At 39.2% G+C, this 23,440-nt stretch overlaps 1 protein-coding gene across 1 annotated transcript in view; it reads right to left on the bottom strand.

Annotated features, from left to right (window-relative positions):
• Positions 1–21,460: 21,460 nt before the first annotated feature.
• The window catches only part of LOC132823083 (gamma-aminobutyric acid receptor subunit alpha-6-like), a 30,092-nt gene continuing 28,112 nt past the window's right edge, over positions 21,461–23,440 (bottom strand). The window contains exon 9 of the mRNA XM_060836622.1: positions 21,461–21,742. Within this exon, the coding sequence (XP_060692605.1) occupies positions 21,461–21,742 (282 nt within the window). The remainder of the gene's footprint in view (positions 21,743–23,440) is intronic.

Below are 23,440 nucleotides of genomic sequence, written 5' to 3'. Positions count from 1 at the left end.
TCGTGCACCACAATTGATGTATGGCCTCAGTGTATCCATAGAAACAGCAAAGAGATGTCAAAGAGGTAGTACTGCAATTACAGCGCCTTATTCCTGATCTACATAATAAGTTAAAGTGCATATTTTGAGCTGTAGTGCTTATTAAAAGTTGTTGTAAATTAACACTAATGTATTACTGATAATTTTATCCATGTGTATTCATTTGTAAAATTCTATTAATACAAAATGTCTGGCAATGCAGACTGTGGGAGTAAAAAAATCCACTATCTTCATATCTGGGCTGCTAATAAGCAAAAGACTACCACACCCTTGAATCAAAGCTGGAACATCCGCTCACAGTTGGCTAAAGACAAACCACCTCTGCAGCTTTATGTAGCTTAATAAATAGACACTTAATTGATTATTCAATGTTTTCCTTCATTGACTGCCAATCTTTTAGTACTTAATTGTGTGTCATGCTGTATCTTCGAGAGATATCAAAATTATTTCACACTCAGCTGACCAGCTCATCAACCAAACACGTTATCTATCTTTCCTAGAATAATTTTGGGTACAGATTAAGAAAGTTTTCAGTAGGTTAAAAAAACTCATGAGGTAGCATTAACATGCATTCAAACATGCAATAAAGTGCTTGTGAGAATAGCGATATTGGTTCCCCAGCCTCTGCTTACAGAAAGCAACAGAAGATGATTTACACACTTTTTCTGGCTTCAGAATTGTATTGTTGAGAACTTCCTCAAACTGTACTGTAGTATCAGTCTTGGATTTGTGCTTAATTCCTGTAGTGGAACTTGAATCCAAAAGCTTATAGAACACTGGTGTTGTAAACTGAGTCTACTATTTGGAAGAACAAGGGTAGCAGACCCAATGGGAAGATGAAAGAACAAAAAAAAGTACAAGACAGGAACAGACCCTTTGACCCTCCAAGCCTACACTGACATATGATGCCTTTCCAAGCTGAAAACCCTTTGCCTCTATGCATTCTGTATTGCTCTATTCTCTGCCTATTCATGTATCTGTCAAGATGTCTCTTAAATACTATGATTGCTTTAGCCACCTCTTCTGACTGTGCATTCCAGGCATTTGCCACTTCTGTGGAAAAATGTTTGCCTCTCACATCTACTTCAAAACCTTCCCCCTTTTATCTTAAACCTATATCCACTAATAATTGACTTATCTATTATTAGGGAAAGAGACAATCCATTCTATACAGTACATGCTTATCATAACCCTCTACCAGGTTACCCGTCAGGCTTCAGTGTTGAAGTGAAAACAAACCAATCTCTCCTCATAGCTCTTACCTTTCAAAGCAGGCAACATACAACTTTTTCTGTACCCTATCCAAGGCCTCCACATCCTTCTGGTAGTGTGGCAACCAGAGCTGAACACAATATTCCAAATGTGGCCAAGCTAAATTTCTGTACAGCTGCAATGTAACTTGCCAATTTTTGTACTCTACACCCCAACCAAGGCAAGCTTGCTATATACCTTCTTGATCACCTTATCCGGTTGTGTTGCCACTTTCAGAGAACTGTGGACTTGGACATCTAGATCCTTCTGTCTATCATTACTTTTAAAGTTTCTGCTATTAACTGTATACTGTATTTATTGTACCAAGATGATGAGTTGATCTTCAAGCTGTATAACATTCTGATAAAGGGCTTATGCCCGAAACATGGACTCTCCTACTCCTTGGATGCTGTCTGACTTGATGTGCCACACTTCGACCGTGATCACCAGTATCTGCAGTCCTCTTTTTCTCCATGCAACTATGTCACTATTCCTTCACTATCATTGGGGAAAAAACCTGGAACTCGATCTCTAACAGCATGGTGCTTCAACAATACAACTCACCATGTCAAAGATGGTTAAGCAAGGGCAACAAATTATGGTCTTGCCAGTGATACTCACATCCCATAACAGAATAAAGTACTTTATTAAGAAAGTACTTAATAAGACAGAAACTTGGACATTATAATTAGAGGCATCAAATAAAGAAACACTGTGGTGAACTGTAATGAGTTCAGCCAGCTGGACATCATAGAATATGGGTTCCCTAACTGGGACTATTAATCTGGACCAATCAGGGAGCCCTGGCTGACAGATCTGCAAAATAAACAGGAATGTCAGATGTTCTGTTCAAAAAATGGAAAAATAAATAAAAAGTGAATTGTCAGAGATGCTGACTCAAGTGGCAGTACTAAAGCCAAGGATTGTTCATGTGTAAATAAGGAGTGACTTGGTGACAAAGGGCATCTGTAGAGTTATTTTAGATCAGTTATAAAACATTTGTTCAGCATTGACTGGAGTTGGAAGGAGATGGGAATTAGTATTAGCAATCTTGAACGAGCCAATAGCATTAGCAACAGCATGATAATTCTAATCCATCTTTGCTGGGCCATGCTTGTGTTTAAGTTGCTTGAGTTCTGACTGCCAATGTAAATCTTCTTCACCCAACTCAGGGAAGGCATTTGAACAAGAGAAGCACAAAGGAAATACTTCAAAGATATATTGAGGGCTTACCTCAAGAATTGCAAGATAGACATTATTGCCCAGGAGATCCTCATTCAGAAGAAACTGACTTTGAGAAACTTCTTTAATGAAGGGACACAATTCTTTGAGTTATAAAGAAAAGCTGGACAGTCTGGGATATTTTCACTGGAGCATAGGAGTTTAAGAGGCAACCTTACAGAAGTTTATAAATAATGAGGGGTATCGATAGAGTTAGTGGTTGCTGTCTTTTCCTTAGGATGGAGGATTTCAAGGCTAGGAGGCACATGTTTAGGGTGAGAGGAGAGAACTTTAAAAAAGACATGAGGAATAAATTATTTACACAGCTGGTAGTTTGTGTGTGGAATGAACTTCCTGAGAAATGGTGGATGTGGGTGCAATGACAATGTTTCAAAGACTTTTGGCCAGGTACATGAACAGGAAAGATTTGGGGTATATGGACCAGGGACACACAAGTGGGGCTAGTTTAGTTTGGGATTATGTTTGGCATGGACTGGTTGGGCCAAATGGTCTGTTTCCATGCTGTATGACTCGGTAACACTCTTTAGCAAAAACAGGAATGAAAAAGGAGTCTGAGCAGGAAATGATAATGATCTTGAGTCCAATGACCAATTATTCCTCTTGGAAAGACCTGGCAAATGTGTGGTGAACATTTGGCTTTTGGATCACTCTCATCACCTACACAAGAAAACACACAGCCATTGACCAGTGACATGGAACTTCCTTGGTGGACAATCATATCAATTAGTGAGTCGTTTCCCATGACTGGGCTGAATTTTACCAAACTTAATTTTGTGGAGATTTGCAAAGGGTTTCTCTTAATGAGCTGTAGCAACTTCTCATGCAGTTTGCTTCACCAAATCTCTACATTCTCTCATCATGCTATCACAAGTGGCTGAAGTACTTGCTACTGTTGGGAACTCCCAGGATACCTATAGCCTCCATACTATTTAGAAGCACAGCCACTCTAGGTCAAGCACTGACAGTCAGGGTCTGCCCTTCACAGTGCACATAATGGGAGGAGAACAAAAATGAAACACTTCTGAAGACATATAATTGGCATGGCTGATCCTTCATTGCAAATATGAATACACATTTGTAAATGTATTGCTATTTGACATTAACACCTGTCTGTTCATCTGTCATTGTAATTGCACCTACAAGAATTAAGCAACGTAGTCTGTCCATCTTATGTTAGAACTTGGTTTAAGAGAGTGCTACACTTTTCCTAACACCCGGCTTAGGATAACACCTCCTCGATGTTTCACGCACAACATGCTGGAAAGTCTTCAAATGCTTGAAAGTGTTTGTTTTTGCTGTTGTTCAATAAAAGATAAGAAAAAAATCAAACAAAAAGCTCCATTTGATTCTGGGAACAAACAAAGACTACTTTCACCACACCCAGCCCACATCTATTGGAACTGGGTAACAATTAAGTACTGTGTGTTCTGTTGCCTCTGATGTTTCAGTGCTCTATTATGCTGAAGTTAATATTCCTCTGGTAATGTTATCATCCTGCTCCTCAGAAGACTGCTGTTGCTCTCCAAGCTCTACAACATCTGATACATTCCCTATTTGTCTTTTCCAGTTGCGCAGAGCGCAGCATGCAATGATTGTATAAAATCCTAGAGTGCGGAAACAGGCCCTTCAGCCCAACAAGTTCAGACCGATTCTCCGAAGAGTATCCAACCCAAATCCATTTCCCATTACTCTACCTTTATCACTGACTATATATGCCTGAACCCTATGGGCAATTTAGTATGGCCAGTTCACCTAACCTGCATATCTTTGGATTGTGGGAGGAAACCGGAGCACCCGGAGGAAACCCATGCAGACATGGGTAGAATGTGCAAACTCCACAGAGACAGTCAGCCAAGGCTGGAACTGAACCCAGGTCCCTAGCGCTGTGAGGCAGCAGTGCTAACCACTGAGCCACCGTGCCACCCCTGCAGTATGATCTGTCTGTACTGAATGGCAAGCACCAGCCCCAACTAATTCTCATCTTGTCTGCTTGATGGTGGCTCTGGACAAAGAATCGGTACTATTGCATATATTGTTGTCCTCAGTCAGTGAGTTGCATACTAGAGTCACCAGCCATGGATTCAGAAGATAGTTGTTCTAAGTAACCATCCTTGTCAGGCATCCAGCCCTTGAAAAGAAGCAACATCATGAGAGTTCTCAAAGGTATTAATATGATGGTAGCTTCCAGGGTTCTAAATGTAGACTTCAGTGATGTGATACTGATGATCATAGATGACTTATACATTCATGAAATGGAGTAGTTTTCAGTTGATGAAGTCAGCTGTGTTACTGTATGGTATCTCAATGTAATGTATCCAGTCAATAGCTCCCGGCAACTGGGAGAAGCCAGTTATGTTGGCAAAGCATACTTCTGGGGATGCAGCACTACCCTGACATAGGGAAAATGACAGGAAGCAGTTTGATTGTAACAGCTTCAATATATTTGCAAATTGACGATTGAGAATCCATCCTTGGAAGCAGCCAATTACATAGCAGTTTAATGCAGCTGTCACTTTGATGCCACCAGGATGGATTGGTTACCCACAACTTCAGGTTGTAGGTCCCACACCAGTTATTGGCACAGGTTTGGGATAGGGTCCACTCTGTTGCAGCAATGCACCTCACACATTTGGAGGAAATGGCTACTAGGAAAGTGGATTGAACATTCTGTATTTCCTCTGATTCCTTGGGGCACTTTCAGCAGTGCTTCTTATATGGAGGCTATTCAGCAGTTGTTGGAGGTTGCTGCTAGTCATGGGTTTGCTGGAACATTTGTTCCCCCATTACTTTTCTACATCTTCATAGCACCATGGCCACAGTGCTGATAAGCCCTTCTTTGGTGAGATCAATTGGTTATAATTCCATTAAATCTGTGTGGGGAATATCAAAAACAAAACGGATTCTTAGTAACATGAACTGTCTGCATTCCCATCACACAAAAGTAATAGTGCTTAGCATAATCTCCCATACTGTAGGACATGAAGGAGCAGCACTCTGAAAGCCTGTGATTTCAAATAAACTTGTTGGGCTATAACCTGATGTCATGTAACTTCTGATTTCATCCAAGAAAGACAGTATTGCATATAAGACCAGGTTGACAAACTCTTATAATTCGCTGCAAGAGGAAATCAGCTCCATGTCGTTATGCAGCCAATGGATTGTCATTGTGAATTCTGGCCATGAGTCAGATTTTAAAGGTCATCGGTGATTGCTTCTACTACACAGAGATCACAATGATCAATCAATGACATGGTCAAGATGGCTTGTGGCAAGATCTTGTATCTCACCCAGTCGGGCACTGCTTGCATTTCACATACAGGGTGCTATGATTACAGATGACTTCAGCCTGGACTGTATAAGTGCCTGATTAAAGCAATTGTCCATTGTAGGTCTTTGTATCATACACAAATAGAGACCACATACTCCAGCAGAAAAGAAATTTACTCTATCTACTCCAATAGTGATTGCACCCATTTTCCATTCATAATGCACATTTATGATTCAGATGAAAATGGAAGACAATACTAGTCGTACTTGACAAAGTGAGTTGCCGGCTCAGCCTTTGTAATCAAGGGCCTACCCCAAACCTCCACATTCCTTTCTTCCCTTCACTCCCTGTCAACACCATCATTTCATGTGTTCCAATCCAACATTTTCACTTGACTTTCATTTTCATTATTCCTGGCCCTCCAATTTCACCATGATACCAACATGCTGCATTGTCTCCTCATCAAAGCTAGGGTGATTGTGACCATCAATGGTCACCCCTCCCCAACCGATAGTACCCTATGTCCTCCAATGTAATGTTCCAATCCACCCCACTATTACAAGTTGTGTTGACTCCCCTTTACAATTATTGTCCCCTCGGCATCCCAACATGCTGCCTTGAATTTCCACAATCAACTTCTGAGCTTCCTATTACAGCAGAAGCCTCTGATACCCCACCCCTTACTTTCATTGAGCTGACCTTCAGGACTGAATGTGGTACAGACCACCTACTACCTTATATGGATAACCCTGACTGTTGCACGACCAGGCCCCTGACCGATTTCTGTGCTGCTGCATGACTGATTCATTGCAAATCCCTAGAATTGCTGAATTGAATCTGCTGGAATAATCATGGTGCATTCTCACCACATGGACTGTAGTAATATGGAACCTTGACCCTGTCCACCCAAAGTGGTCAGGTAAATGTGTCCAAGCCCCAGGACTGGCATTGCACCCTACCCTGACTGACTGTGGCATCATCTCCTGACAACATCTGCCTTGACTTGGTCAATAATAACTCCCTTTGACTAGATACATGCCCATGGCCATGGCTAAAGCTTATTGAACATGCTAGTTGTGTAAGCTATGGCACATGCTCTAGCTGTAAAATTGATGTAGCCTTGTGACATACAGAACAAGTTCACCCGTTTTTACTAATCACTGCTGACATCTATGACAAGTGCCTGGGCTTGAGTCCACATTAACCAGCAAGGCAACACAGAAAAACTATGAGCCTTTAAGTTATGAATGAGGTGGTAAAATGCAAAAAGGCAAGGCAAGGCAAGGCAGAGATGATATACACATCCAAGTAGGCACAACGTGAGTGAGTGCTAACAGAGCGTGTAAAGCACCCTGAAGTACACAGTGGTCATGAAATATGGGTGTTGCTTGATAGGCCAGCATTTATTTCCCACCCCTTACTGCTTTGAGGGCAGTTAAGAGTCAATCTAATAGCTGTGGGTCTAGAGTTAAACATACACTAGATTTCATAAGGATAGAAAATTTTCTTCATTCAAAGCTTTCACGATATGCAATGTGGCCTGGTAGCTGCACTACAATGAAAGATGCCAGTGCATTCCAAAGTGTAGTATGGAAGTGGAGAACTATATTCTATATGAGCCAGAGATATGTCATGAAGGTCTGGTGAGGTTGGTGCATATCCAATGTCAAGTGGTTGCAAGTGGTTGCTCCCCATGGACAATTCTCTGAGATGCTTTTGGCAACTAAATGTTCCAGGATATAGATGCTTCAGACAGAATAGGGAGCGAAGTAAAAGGGGGGAGGAGTTGCATTGCTGGTCAGAGATGATATCATGGCTATGCTAAAGGAGGACACTATGGAAGGTTTGAGCAGTGAAGCATTTATGGGTAGAGCTGAGAAATAAGAAGGGTGCAGCTACATTGTTGGGGCTGTACAATAGGCCTTCCAACAGTGAGCATGAGGTAGAAGAACAAACAGGTAAACAGATTATGGAAAGATGTAGAGGCAACAGGTTGGTGGTGATGGAAGATTTTAATTGTTTCAACATTGACTGGGATAATCTTAGTGTCAGAGGTCTGGAGGGTGCAGAATTTGTACGGAGCATTCAGGAAGGTTTTCAAGAGTGATATGTCAATACTCCAACGAGGGATGGGACCAAATTGGACTTGGTGTTGGAGAACAAACCTGGCCAGATGGTAAAAGTTGCAGTGGGGGATTTCCTTGGGAATAGTGACTGCAATTCTGTAAGTTTCGGAATACTCATAGACAAAGATGAGAGTGGTTCTAAGGGAAGAGTGCTAAACTGGGCCACAGCCAATTATATGAAAATTCAGCATATGCTGGGAAATGTGGATTGAGAGCAATTATTTGAAGGGAATTCCACATTTGATATGTGGGAGGCTTTCAAAGATAGGTTGAAGATAGTACAGGATAGGCATGTCCCTTTGAAAATAAGGGATAGGAAAGGCAAGATTCGTGAACCGTGCATGACAGGAAAAATCGTGCAAATAGCCAAGAGGAAAAGGGAAGAGTAGGTAAGGACCAGGTAGCTAAGAAGTTAATGGACCTTGGAGGACTATCAGGAGAGTAGGATCAATCTTAAATGAGTGATCAAGTGGGCTAAAAGGGGTCTTGAAATAACTTTAGTGAGCAGAATTAACAAGAATCCCAATGTCTTTTATTCATATATAAGAAGCAAGAGGGTAACTAGAGAAAGGATTGGTCCACTGAAGGATAAGGAAGTGTCAAACTAGAGAAAATGGGTGAGATTCACAATAATTACTTCGCAATAATCAGTGTTCACTGAGGAGAGGGAAATGATGAATGCTGAGATTAGAGATAGAAGTTTGTTTACTCTGGATCACCTTGACATAAGGAGGGAAGATGTGTTGGGCAGGCTAAAGAACATTAAGATGGACGAATATCCAGGACCAGATGGGATCTATCCCAGATTGCTGAGGGAGGTAAGAGATGAAATACCTGGGGGTCCTGACAGATATCCTCATAGCATATTTTACACAGGCGACGAGCCGGTTGACTGGAGGGTTGCTCATGTTGTCCCTCTATACAAGAAGGGTAGTAGGAATATTTCAGTTTACTATGGTCCAGTGAGCCTGATGTCAGTGGTGGGAAATTTGCTGGAGAAAGTGCTGAGGGATAATATCTATTTATATTTGAAAAAGAGTGGGCTTATCAGTGATAGGCAAAATGTTTTTGTGCAGGGGAGATCATGCCTTACCAACTTAATAGAGTTCTTTGAGGAAGTGACCAAGTTGATAGTTGAAGGAAAGGCTGTACATGTCATATACATGAATTTTAGTAAGGCGCTTGATAAGGTTCTCCATGGGAAACTAATGGAGAAAGTGAAGTCACATGTGTGCAGGGTGTTCTAGCTGGGTGGATAAAGAGCTGGTTGAACAACAGGAGACAGAGGGCAATAGTTGAAGGGAATTTCCCGAAATGGAGAAAGGTGACCAGTGGTGTTCCACAAGGATCAGTGCTGGGGCCACTGTTGGTTGTGATATACCTAAATGACCTGGAAGAAGGCATTGTTGGTCTGATCAGTAAGTTTGCATGTGATGCAAAGATTGGTGGAGTAGCAAAAAGCATAGGGGACTGTCAAAGAATACAGGAGAATATAGATAGACTGGAGAGTTGGGTGGAGAAGTGGCAAATGGAGTTCAAACTGGGCAAATGGGAGGTGATGCATTTTGGGAAGTCTAATTCTAGAGTGAACTATACTGTAAGCAGAAGAGCCTTGGGTAAAGTTGATGAACAGAGAGATCTGGGAGTTCAGATCCATTGTACCCTGAAGGTGGCTGCACAGGTGGATAGAGTGGTCAAGAAGGCATACGGTATGCTTGCCTTCATTGGACGGGGTATTGAGTATAAGAGCTGGCAGGTCAGGCTAAAATTATACAAGACTTTGTTCAGCCGCATTTAGAATACTATACACAGTTCTAGTTCTCACATTACCAAAAGGATGTGGACCCTTTGGGGAGGGTGCAGAGAAGGTTTCTGAGGATGTTACTTGGTATGGAAGAGCTAGCTATGAAGAGAGGTTGAGTAGGTTAGGATTGTTTTCATTAGAAAAAAGGAGTTGGGGGGGGGAACATGATTGAGGTCTACAAAATCGTGGAGGGTATAGACAGGGTGGATAGAGATAAGTTTTGTCCCAGGGTAAGGAATTCTCTAACAAGAAGTCATGCATTCAAGGAGAAAGTAGAAAAGTTTAAGGGAGATATAACACAGAAGGTGATAGGTGCCTGGAATGTGTTGCCAGCAGAGGTAGTAGAGGCAGGCATGGTGGATTCACTTAAGGTATGTCTGGACCATGCAGGAGTAGGTGGGGAGCAGAGGGATACAGATCCTTAGGAATTGGGTGATAGGTTGAGACAGTAGATTTGGATCGGCACAGACTTGAAGGGCCGTTAGGCCTGTTCTTGGGCTGTAAATTTTCTTTGTTCCTTGTATGCTCGGGACTGCTATCCAAGATGGAGGCCTGGAGGAGCAAGCAGCAAGCTGGAGCCACCAGGTAACTGTGCAGACTTTCATAAGACCCTAAGATATAGGAGCAGAAATTAGGATATTCAGTCCATTGAGTCTGCTCTGCCATTCAATCATGACTGAAAAGTTTTTCAACCCCATTTTCCCGCTTTCTTGTTTGATCCCTTTGTCAACTAAGAACTTAACTATCTGTGCCTTCTTGACAACGAATTCCATAGATTCACCCACTCACTGGCTAAAGATGTTTCTCCTTATCTCTGTGCTAAAGATTCTTCCCTTTACACTAAGGCTGTGCCCTCGGGTACTTGTCTCTCCTATCAATGGAAACGTCTTCTGAAAGCCCACTCTGTTCAGGCCGTTCAGTATTCTATAAGTTTCAATTAGATCCCCCTTATTCTCCTAAACTCAATTGAGTATAGTTCCAGAGTCCTCAAATGTTTCTCATATGTTATGCCTTTCATTCCTGGGATCATACTCGTGAACATCCATTGGACCCGCTCCAGGACCAATCCATCTTTCTTGAGGTATGATGGCCAAAATTGGTCACAATATTCTCAACGTTTTCTGACCAGAGCCTTATAAAGCCTCAGAAGTACATCCCTACTTTTATATTCTAGTCCTTTCAAGATAAATGACAATATTGTATTTGCCTTCTAAACTACCAACTCAACCTGCAAGCTTACCTTAAGGGATTGTTGCCATCTATGTTCTCTTTAGCACTTGGGGGAGTAGGAATCTACATATAAATGAAGCAGGCTTGGGTACTAATGAGATACCATAACATGTAAATAGGCCACTCAATAGCAAAATTGTCATCTCACTGTTCAAAACTATTTGCCGGATCAGACTTCTTTTTCTTTACATTGAAATCTAATTTTTATGAATTCGCCGTATTTACCAACTGACTCATCATTATTCACATTGTTCGGGGGGATGGGAAAATTCAGTCTACTGTTTTCAGATGTTGGCACCACATGCCAGGAAGGATGTAATGACACTGTAGAGAGTAGAAAAATATTATCAGAGTTGCTCAAAGCTTGAGGGGCTTCAGTTTTGTGAACAGAATGGAGAAGCTGAGGCAGTTATATATTGAGAAGGTTGAATCAAGATTTGATGGAGCTGTGTAAAATCATGTGGGTTCTGAACAGCATAGGTAAAGTGAAATTGCTGGAAATGCCAAGAATTAGAGGAAACCAATTTACTGTGACTGGCAAAATAACAAGAGATGACAAAGGGAATTTATTTTCTGTGTACCCAGTGGTTAGAATCTGGAATGCAGAACCTGAGAGTGTAATGGAGATGTATTCAATTAAGACTTCCAAAAGGCAAGTGGATAATTATATGGCAAGAAAGAATCATAGGTCTTTCGGAAATAGGGTTATGCATCTCGCTAAGTAGCTCTTACAGAGAGCCAGTACAGATGAAAAGCCTTTTCTGTGCTGTTATTATCCTCTGACTCTATGAAATTATGGGTCAGGGTTTTCTATGAGTGTCAATCTTACATACATTGCCACTGTGGCCATTTTATTTTATGAAAGAAGAGAACTCTGTGTTTCTGAAAGGAGATTTACCTCGGGTCTCCCTTAGATGTGTGGAGCTAAACTTCTTTTCTAACAGTTCTTTAATTTGTTGCCAGAGGAAGGCAAACCACATTCTCTTCTCATAGGTTAATTGCTGTATTCTGAAATGTAAGGCCCTGAAAGCCACTTGGATAAGTGTGATGTGGATTGCCAGGGTGGGTAGAGAGCCAGAAAAAAAAACAGGAAGCCAACCAGGAGGGGTTACAGCTGAAGAGTAGGGTCCGGGTTAGTAAAGTGTCAGCTGCATAGGATGGCAGGTTGGTAGGATGCCAAGTTAGATGAGGTAAGGTACCAGCTGCAGGGGAGATGCAAGGTTGGTATGAAGATAAGTGGAATGGGGCTAGGGTACAAAGTGAGTAGAGTGCAAGGTTGTCCATCCCTAGTGGACCCAACCTGGAAAGTGACAACCATGCCCTCTGCCAGACCGGACTTGAATCCACTCTAGACCCCCTTATCCACCTGACACTCCATTCTCCCAGTGCCCTAACACCACACTTGTCAAAATGGCTTTCAGGCCCCTTATGTTTCAGGATATAGCAGTTAACTTATGAGAAGGGAATGTGGTTTGCCTTCATCTGGCAACAGTGTTCTTTGAAAGAACTGTCAGATTGGAAGCTTGGCTCCACATATCTAAGGAACACCGGAGGTAAATCTCCTTTCAAAAACATGGACTTCTCTTCTTTCATAAAATAAAATGGTCAGATGGTGCAAGTTTGCAAGATAACTGAGATATTGTGCCAGGTTCTGCCGAAAAGTGGCGAATTTCATTCCAGCAGAGAGGTGAAGATGACTCATGCCTGACCATTAGGCCCATGGCACAGCATTTAACAAGGACTGTAATGTTAAGTACTTTTTCTTTGGCTCCTTTTTTTCTAACTTTATATTGTATATTGATTTACTTTTCTGTGTTTTAAGATGAAGTTTTGCAATACTGTACTCTAGTTTCTAACAAAATACATGTGACAAAAAATCAAATCAAACCAATGTTTAGGGTAGGTCAGGGTAGATGGAAGAACTGAATCTGGTAATCGGGACTTGTCTGACAGTTGAAGAGTCAATGCTGTCAATTAGATCTTGTGGGACAAATCTGATGGGGCACGTGAGTGTCTGGTCAGATCTGGCCTAGGAGGAGAGGGTGGGTCAAATCCGGAAAAGGTCAGGTTGAGTTTGGGGAGGGGGGTTAGATTGGGTGTGAAATGAGGAGGAATCAAGTCAGATCCGGCTGAGGGGGGTTGAAGGTGGAATCATGTCTGGTCTGGCAGAGACCATGGTTGTCAGGTTCCAGGTCTGATCCACTAGGGGATGGACAATTGGTCAGGTCTGGTGGGCAAAGTGGAATGGAGTCAGGTCCAGCAGTGAATGAGGGAAATATGGTCAAATCCCAGGGCTCAGGTCAGAGCCGAGTGGGTCGGTGGTGGATAAACTGATCAGGTTCAGCAGGGATTGAGTAGATAGAAATCAGATTGGATGGTAGTTTTGATGGGGGTAGAGGGAAAGAGTGGATTGGGATCAGGTCTTGAGGGCAGGATGTTGGGGAAGGGGAAGGGCTGTCAGGTAGTCTGTTAAATACTTACTAAGGGGTTAGACCACGTATTTAAGTCTAATTTTTCCAGACTATTTTACGTAATTTCTTCAGAATGTTTTGAAGTCTCCAATTTAAATGGATTCCAGACATAGGATTTAATTTCAAGGGAAGCTCCTTTGGAATCTGCTGTGATGGGACTTTCACAAGATCCTGTGTACGATTCCTTTCAATGCTGGAATAATGATTGTTTGGCTAGTGAAAAATCTGGATCCATGTATGTGTATTTTCTCATCATATGTTTGCCTTTCAGTGATTGTCAGTCTTTCAACAACTGATCGTGAATCACTAAATAGACATTTTACAAAACACTGAAAGTTAGATTATTTATTCTAATGCCACTTTTATTACCAATAAACAGACAAGAAAATAATGAAGTGAATAAAAAAGACACACAAATTCTTACACATAGATATCCTCAGTAAAACAAATGGAAGTATCAATTTTATTTTTAATCAATGAAAGATACCAAACATGGAAAGTTACAATATTCTCAACAGCTTGAACGTAATCACCACAGCATTGTCCCGCATTTTTAAAACACTTTTAAAGTAAACAGAATCAAATCATAGGAAGGCCCAAGTCAAACATTAGTGCACATTTCCACAATGGTGAAAATGAACTATAGAGTTTTATATCAACAGCACATTAGAAAATGAGCATTCAAACACATTGTGCAATTATATAAATGAAAAATGTTTTTGTACACTATGTGTCAGCTTAAGTAATTTTATGAAGAGGTCCCACTATCATGATATTATTTCCATTAAAAATTCAAACCAGAATTCTGATGTAAGATTTCAAAAGAATATAATTTTTACCAAGTCGCTTGAGGCTCACAATAGTAGGGAATCTCAATGATATGCCCTGATGCATTTCACATAGAGGCTAAGAAAGTTCTGTATGAATAATGTGGTTTCCAAATGAAATAATTCAAAAGAGGCCAGTATCCCATCACCAAGTCACTTTTTATTACCAAGTGGAGAGCCCTTGGCTTTGTTTCAGCTCCCTTAGAGTCAGCTCTCTGAGTGAACAAAATGTCTGACATTTCTATTCATATTTGTCAGCCAGAGCTAGGGAGTTTCTGATATGGGTAGCATATAACACACAGTAGCTCACCTTTTGCAACTGGAGCATTTTGTAAAAAAAATCATTTTCTTCTTCAGGCAGTAAAGACATAGAGGTGACAACATCCATTGCATCCATCTCAGATTCTGAGGTTATCTTCAATACTTGATAACAGGGAGAACCTATGGGTTCTGGAATAGTCAGAAAGGCTGTCAAGAAGCTGGCACTTTTTAATCCTGCACCGTTTGCAAGTTTGCAGCTTTCACATGGTCCACGTGCTTGAATAGGACTGTCACATCTCCTCCAATTTTATACACCACTGGACCTGACCTTGTGTTGACCGTGCCTATTACCCATGCAGGGCCATTCCCATGGTTCATACACTACACTTCTTCTGAAGTAAACTGTCTCTCTCGCTTAGTGCAATCTTGTGTCCTACTGCTGTTTCAGCCTCCCCCCCACCCCAGATTCCTCTGTTCAGGATATGGCTTGAGTGAGGCTATGCAATTGCCTTCCCTGAAGTGGTTTTCCCCAAGCTCAGTTGAACTGGTAAGGATGTCCACTTCCATTGGAATAACCTGCAACTCATATTGTCCACCTGTCACATTTTCTAATAATAAAGCTAGTTGTTCTGCCTGTTTGAAGTCCAGTTGGGCTTTAGCTAGTAATGCTTTTGCATGGTTACATCATTAATCCCATTTACCAAACAGTCTATCAGCATCTCCTAAATCTAATCTTAAGGGTAAAACCAAAGTCACATGCCTCTGTCAGTTGTCTTAACCTTGTCTAAAATCCGTTATAGATTCTCCTGTTTCCTGAACTGCTGAATAAAACCAATGGCATCTTAGAATTAGAGGAGTCTTTGGGTTGTAATGTTCTTTAACTAAATCCATCAACTCTTGATGGTTTTATTATCTGGTACCTCAGGGAAGGTTAAGCTCCTAATAACCAAAAAAGCTGTGCACCTACAACTTATCATTTGCCTGGAAAAAATAACGCATTCTTTTCAAATACTGGGCCCAGTCTTTGACTGCAGGATTGAATTAGTCAAGCTTTCCAAACAATGGCATGATGGCAGAAATGCTGACACAGCTCAAAGACGACCCCAAAGAGGTCGATAGTCTGTCACCAAGTCTCCCTTTATTTACACATGAAGAGTCCTTGACACTGATCCAGCTCCCTCAGAACCAGCTCTCAGAGTGAACAAGATGTCTGACTCTCCTGTTCTTAACTGTTAGCCAGAGCTCTCAGAATGAGCCAGATTATTAGACTCAATAGGGGAACTCATACTATATGAAATCTACTACAATCACTACACCAAACATTATGGACCTTCAGCAACTGTGTCAAAAGGAAGTAGTTTCACAAAAATTATATTATCCAAAGTTGGAATAACTGTAACTTAGCTTAGTTTTTAATTTTGTTTTTGATTTTAATTTTAATCATTCTACTCCTAACTTCTAATGACACAATTGAGCTATTGACGATTTAATTATTTCTAACTGTGGAACAGAATTGAATTAACTTTAGCTGACAGCATCTTAAGCAGAGTACTTTGGATATGTGCATGGTAAATCAGTTCCCATATGATCAGCTAAATCAATAGTTCTGCCAATGTTGTTCCGTTGATGATGACATTAGCTGTCATTGTTCAAATGAAATAGTGATGACATAAAAACAATTATTTTTAATACATTTGCATGATAAAATACTTCTGATGATGAGAGATTATATTAGATGATCTGAAATCCCTTAAGATATATTGTAGAAAATGAAAAAAGTTACATTTTTTACTGACCCACACCCCTCTAGATATACTAACAGCTAGCAGTTCAAAAGGAACTCAATTTCACCTCTCAGCAGTCAGTTTCTATCACTTTCTTCACATCTGTTTTGAATAAATAGTTGGCTGTAATTAAGTACCGGGGTTTGGATTGTGCTTCAAATTAATGATATGCTTTTCTGAGGTTGTACGTGTGTTGGAGTGAGGTGGGGAAGTAATGGGTTGACTCCCATTCCACTTTCAATTAAAATGCCCCAAAGAAAAAAGTTAACTAAACAGTCTGAAAATTCTTGCTCCACCATTCAATAAGATAATGTCTGATCCAACACTTCCCACACCACTTTCCTTCCATCATAACCCTTGATTCCCCTCCTGATTAAAAATGTGTCTATCTCAAATATACAAACAGTCTCTGCCTCCACAACTTTGTGGCAAGGAGTTAAAAAGTCTTATTACACTGAAGAGAAGAAATTCCTCTTCATCTCAGTCTTAAATTGGCAGCCCTTTATTCTGAGACTAAACGTTCTGGTCCTAGACTCTTCCATGAGGGGAAACATTTACCCTGTGATGGCCCTTTCGAATCTTATATGTCTCAATGAGATCATATCTTATTCTTCTGAAATTAAATGAGTTCCAACCTTTAGAACTTTGTACAGTTTCAGCAATACTTTCCTATTCTATAGTCCACCTCTTTGAAACAAGGCCAATGTTCCATTTGTCTTTCTGATTACCTGTTGCACCTGTGTTCTCCCTTACTGTGTTTTGTTTTGTCATAGAACCACAAACCATAACTACAAAATGAATAACTTTGCTTTGTAAGTAGCAACATGCTTGTTGTTGTATTCAGTGCATGAGGAGAAGGCATGTTTGTATGGTTATTGTACATATCTAAAATATTAAATAAATGAGTTTTTCCATCATATACTTATCTTCTTCTGTTTTAAATGTTGAATCCTCTGTTTTGCTGCATGTATTACTGCGGTGCATAGAACACATCACAGACATTCATATTAAGTGGGAGTTAATTAACACAAGAATTCTGTTCATACATGACTAAACTTATTTGCTTTCTTCACACACACACCTGACAATTCTACGTATGGTAACTCAAAAGCTGAGTTATCAGCTTTTGCCTACCTTATAATATACACTGCAGGGGATGAACATTGAGAATTAATACTACCAGACTGAATCAACCATTAACATTCATCAAATGTGTACTGCCCTGACATGTTAAAATCCTTTCCTTATGCACATTGTTTACAAATATATTTTCAATAAAGACTCAAAAATAAATACTCTTGTGAAAAGACAGTTTTAGATATGACTACACATATGTCAACAAGAAATCAAACACATATACTTTTAATCTAGAAAATATTTTTAAAACATATATAGCACCTTACATCTGCAAAGCAAACCTCAAAAGTAGGGTAGTCTAGAAAAAGGAAAAAAGGGACAAGATGCATTAAAACACACCAACAATACTCAACATTATTTCCATTTGGTGTTACATGAATGGAAAGATTGGAAGCATGCAAATAAAAAATAAAGAAACAATATTTAGCAGTGGAATAGAGGTGTTCATATCAACTTGTCAATGTATTCATGTTCAGTTCATTCTATTAAAATTCCTACTGTTTAACAGTCTGAGAAGAGTTACTTTCCTAATATATCGATTCAAAGATTGCAACTCACAAATTGGTAAACAGCATCAATATATTTGCTGTTTCAACTTCTAAGTCTCCATGTTTTACATCTAATTCCCTACATTCAACTACATTTACTTGTTTATGCATTGGCCTGTCTTCTGACTAGACTCTCTGACTACCTTTCTGTCAATACACTTCCCTTAGAAACATATTTCCCTTCAGAATTCAAATTCAAATTTAAAGCTTAGGCTTTGGGAAATTTAGATTATTAAATAGATTTAAAGTAAAACTTGCTTTGCAAAAATGTCATATCAGCAATTTAGTACATTTCAAACATTTTCCAGTGTGAAATTTATACTATATACAATTTCAAACATTTGATTTATTTTTTCTTTAAAACATTTAGTTAATTGAATAAACCAAAATACATATGAGAAATATTCACATGGCAGGGAATCAATAAAACAACTTAATATATAGGAAACAACAATCGTGCATTATTTACACAAGTATGTAGTCGGCCCTTGTTACATCCCAATTTACTTGTAGAATAATGTTCCCTGTAGAGACCACATTTTTTTATAGAACCAGATTTACACATTGCAAAAAGAATAAAGTAGTTTGTTGTTTCATCATATTGGTTTTGTTGCTTTGGAGGATTTACTTGATTTTCTTTTACTTTATATTAACCAATGAAATTCAGTGACTTTAATTACTGTATCTACTGAATGAAAGACATTTTGCTCCTGCAACATAGTGTAGAGAAAATCTCAATTAACTGATGACATTGTTTTGTTACATTAAAAGAAAGTAGTGAGTAGTTTTCAAAATTAATTGAAAATAGTGAGTTGAATTTTTGATATTGTTGAATGAAAATACATCCTTACATGTAGAGAAAACTAGTCTGCATGGAACTTTTCACAATAAAGTTATAGAACAGCTTGGTGTAAATGCAGAAGTACAAATATAGTCATCTCCTTAGAAAGGGATCAATTGGAATTGCTCAGAAGGGGCTACCAGTAGGTCAATGGTCTGAAAGATGTTAATTGTTATTTGTATAATTTTTAACCTAAGATTCTTTGAGAATCTTGGAATTTTAATTGTTAGTATGATAGTACAGTGCTGCCTCACTGATAACTTATTGACTCCATTAGAGGGAGTTATCTGAACTTTACTTTTAAAAACACTTAAAATGCTTGCTGAAAAGCATGTACAATATTGCACATGTGTGGTGTTAACTTTATATAAGACCTTGGTCAGCCCAAAATTGGAAAACAGCTCTAGATCTGGGAACTCAGTTGCAACATGCTTACTGGATATATAGAAAGAAACAGAGAAAATTCACTAGAATAATGCAGAAGTAAAAGGTTATAGTCATAAAGATGCGTACCAAAAGAAACTCTTTTCAATTGAAGCACAGGGCTCAATCTGATGGAGGGTTTTATGGTTATAAACATTTTCAAAGTTTCACTATCAATACGGATAGTGACTCTCATCATCTAATATTTTAATGCCCTAATAGCAGACATTTCTATTCTTCTATAATGATTCAGGGAAGACAGCACATTTACTGGGGCTCACCAATACTCCCATTGAATATCAAGCCTAGAGTCCAACACTACTAAAGAAGACACTTAAACTGTTTTCATATAACAACAAGAGCAAACTTGTACTTCAACAGAAGCGCAAAATGACCAGTAAAAAAATAAGCTGTCAATTCATGACTTCCGATTTTGTGCCAACAGTAAAGAAAATATGTTATCCTACCAGTAATTTTTAAAGAAAATAATGTGGAAAGAAAATGAATTCCAACCGACTTCATTTTTTGACTATTCAATAACAATCAGTGTAGGATGACGACACCTTAGAGTTACAGAGAAGTGCAGCACAGAAATAGACCCTGTGGTCCAACTCGTCCACGCTGATCAGATATCCTAACCTAATCTAGTCCCATCTGCCAGCACTTGGCTCATATCCCTCTAAATCTTTCCTATTCATATACCCATCCAGATGCCTTTTAAATGTTGCAAATGTACCAGCCTCCACCACTTCCTCTGGCAGCTCATTCCATACACGCACGACCTTCTGTGTGAAATCATTGCCCCTTAGGTCCCTTTTATATCCTTCCCCCTCACTGTAAACATATGCCCTCTAATTCTGGACTCCCCCACCCCAGCGAAAAGACTTTATCTATTTCTCTTATGCATGCCGCTCATAATTTTGTAAACCTCTATCAGGTCACCCTTCAGCCTCCGACACTCCGGGAAAACAGCACCAGCCTATTAAGCCTCTCCCTGAAGCTCAAATCCTCCAACCCTGGCAACATCCTTGTAAATCTTTTCTGAACCTTTTCAAGTCTCACAACATTCTGACAGGACTTGAGTAATCAATGGCAAAAGTGCAAGAAAATAAATTCCTGAAGATTTTGAACAAAATTCTAAGAATTATTGTAAAATAACAGTGATCATTATTGAATTTTTACTGGTTTGGATTTGATGATCTCACAAAAAAGGTAGTACTGTAGCTATGAGTCAAGGAAAGATTATGACATTCAATGGATATTCTACAAATGGGATAAAGCAAACATGAAAAAAGGTAATAAATCCAGTAGGTTACAAGAAAATCTGATAAACTGTCAAGTTCATTGAAGTGTTCAAGTCATCTCAATCATATTGTCAATATTCATTATTTAAACAATGATACTTTTTAAAACATTATAGTTATATCTAAACATTGAGTGTACTTTGTCTATGCCTGTTTTTCATAAATAAATCCTATTGTCGAAGAATCGTCTCTCATTTAACTATCATTCCTTCTTCAAGGTTAGATTTCTGAGGGGACATTTCTGCAATGTAATATTTTGATTCCTGCTTTCTAAAAAAATATACTTTACATAATTTTTTTATCAAATTAAAGGTGTGAACAAATAAAGCATTCAATAAAAATAAAGTGTTATTATATATTGCAGTACTTTACTTCAAACCACAATGAGCACACAAAATAAATCTTCTCTAAACTCTTCTTGGGACTGAAGCTAAAGAAAGCTAACATTATATTACAGGATTCCAATACACATGACCCACAGTATTTCCCGGTATGCATGAGTCAAATCAAAACTAGCCTTGATAATATATTGAATTATATGGTAAAGTCATAAAATATTCGATAAGGACAGAAGTGCAAAATATGAAAAGCAGAATCAGTCCATTGAGTTCAGCCCTTCAAATGAGAAATTGCTTAGTTTTACATGGTCAAATTAAATTGTTGTAATTCTATTTATTCCTATCTTTCTCCAGTGGATATTTTCAATTGTTATGTATAATAAAGAAATACAATGTAGAAGAGCATTTTAATACTGTAACATACTTTCCCCCAAGAAATTATGTTTTCATTTGAACCCTTCACTGTGCAGCTATTTTGTAAGAAAATCTATATATCCATTATTTTTGTATGCATGATAATGCAATATTGTTTGGCTGTACACAAATTTAACATATGACATTGAAACTTATATATTACTTCCCATTTCCATAGTGTCTTTTGAAAGGTACACAATCCAATACACCAGATTGAAAGCTCCGAATGATAATGGGAAAAGGATCCTGGCATACTGGTCGATCTTGCTGGTACCAGTATGAGATTGCGTTTGAGCAGATGGAGAGAGACCAGGAGCAGAACACAAAACCGGTTGCACATTGCTGTTAGAATCTGGTTCTACATTGGATGCTGACTCTTTCTGAGGTGCCAAGGAGTTAAATCTTTTCTTTAAGTTGGAATTGGAATCAGAATGCTACAAAATAAAAATGAAAATATTTTAGAAAATGGAATGAAATTATCTTCTTCCTGGTAAAGTCACTCTGGCCTAGTTTCAAGATTTGTAACCTTTCTGGGGATCAAAATGAAACCATCAAAACATCTGCACTCTATATTACATAAACCATTCATTTGTGAGACATACTAAACAAATGTATGTTTAATATTGCTAAAATTTGGAGTGAGGATAAAACAAATTACATCAAGCTGGATTAGCATATGTTTGCATTGAAATGCAATCATGAACAAATGTCCTTCCTGGTCCGCAATAGCCATGTGACCTCTACAATGAAGCACACACATTGCAGAATAGCTATCTTACTGAGACTTTAAGAAAGTCATTCCTTCCAGCCACTATCTATTCCTATCACAACACAGAATCATAGAATCCCTACATTATGGAAGCAGGCCATTCAGCCCATCAAGTCAACAAAATTCCAAAGAGCATCTCACCCAGATCCATCCCCCCTTCCCTATCCCTGTATTTCCCATGGCTAATTCATCTAGCCTGCGCATCCCTGCAGATGATGGGCATTTTAGCATGGCCAATCTACCTAACCTGCACATTTTTGGAATGTGGGAGAAAACCAGTGTACTCAGTCGAAACCCAAGCAAGCACAGGGAGAATGTGCAAATTCCACACAGTTACCTGAGGATGGAATTGAACCAGGGTCCTGATGCTGTGAGGCAGCAGTGCTAACCACTGAGTCACTGTGCTACCCTCACAAAGTGTCAGAAGAGGGGCTGGGATTGTGTGTATACACAAAAAAAAATGTTCAGAGCTATGAAAGCTACTTTAAGCAACTGAAATAAAAATATAAAAAAGAACGAGAACACAGATAAAACACAGGCGAAAGAAAATGACTACAACTTTTCTTCTCCCAGTCTAGTCAAAATGAACAGTGCCATGAAGCAAAACTGGCAGCTTTTCCAGAATCAAAGTCAAAATTTACAAAATAGCAACAGAATTGTTTATCAAGCCAAAGAAGTATGCATCACTGCACTCTTATCACTATTGAGGACAGACTATCTGGAGGTGTATTCCATCAGAATTCTGAGAACAGTAAAAAAGGAATTTTGAAAGCTTTCAAGGCATAGTTTGAACCTCAATTAAATGTAACTTATAAACATTATATGTTCAATATGAAAGCCCAAGGTGAAAAAGAGTCCATTGATCAATATGTGACCTTACTAATTCAGATGACAGAATCCTATGAATTTGCACATTCAAAAGAAGATCTAATTAGAGATAAGATTGTATTTGGCATAAGAGATTTTGCATTGGTATCACATCTACTCAGAATGGAGAGTCAGGAAAGCAATTGACATGTGCAGAAGTGGTGTGGTAGTAAATCAGCAGCAAGAGCATATCCATGGCAGAACAGAACAAATTTGCATTATTCTGCTCAATACTGCAAAGGGGACAATAATCATGGACAAATGATTGGATCCAAATACCGTAGAGGATATGTAAAGGTGAAGAAGGCATGCCGAGCATTCAAAAGCAGTGTTCTCACTACAAAAGACTAAATCAGCTTGCACACAAGGGTATGGCGAGAAGAAAGCAAAAAAAACAACAAGCACACATGCATATAGCCAATGGAGGAATTCCAACTGAAGATTCTAACAAATCACCCTCCACCATAATAAATAAATGTTGGGTCAGTCAGATTGA

This window comes from Hemiscyllium ocellatum, chromosome 16 (assembly GCF_020745735.1).
Source record: "Hemiscyllium ocellatum isolate sHemOce1 chromosome 16, sHemOce1.pat.X.cur, whole genome shotgun sequence".
Classification (NCBI taxonomy): Eukaryota; Metazoa; Chordata; class Chondrichthyes; order Orectolobiformes; family Hemiscylliidae; genus Hemiscyllium; species Hemiscyllium ocellatum.
The sequence above is the reverse complement of the archived record's forward strand: the minus strand, read 5'-3'. Positions and strand labels throughout refer to the sequence as shown.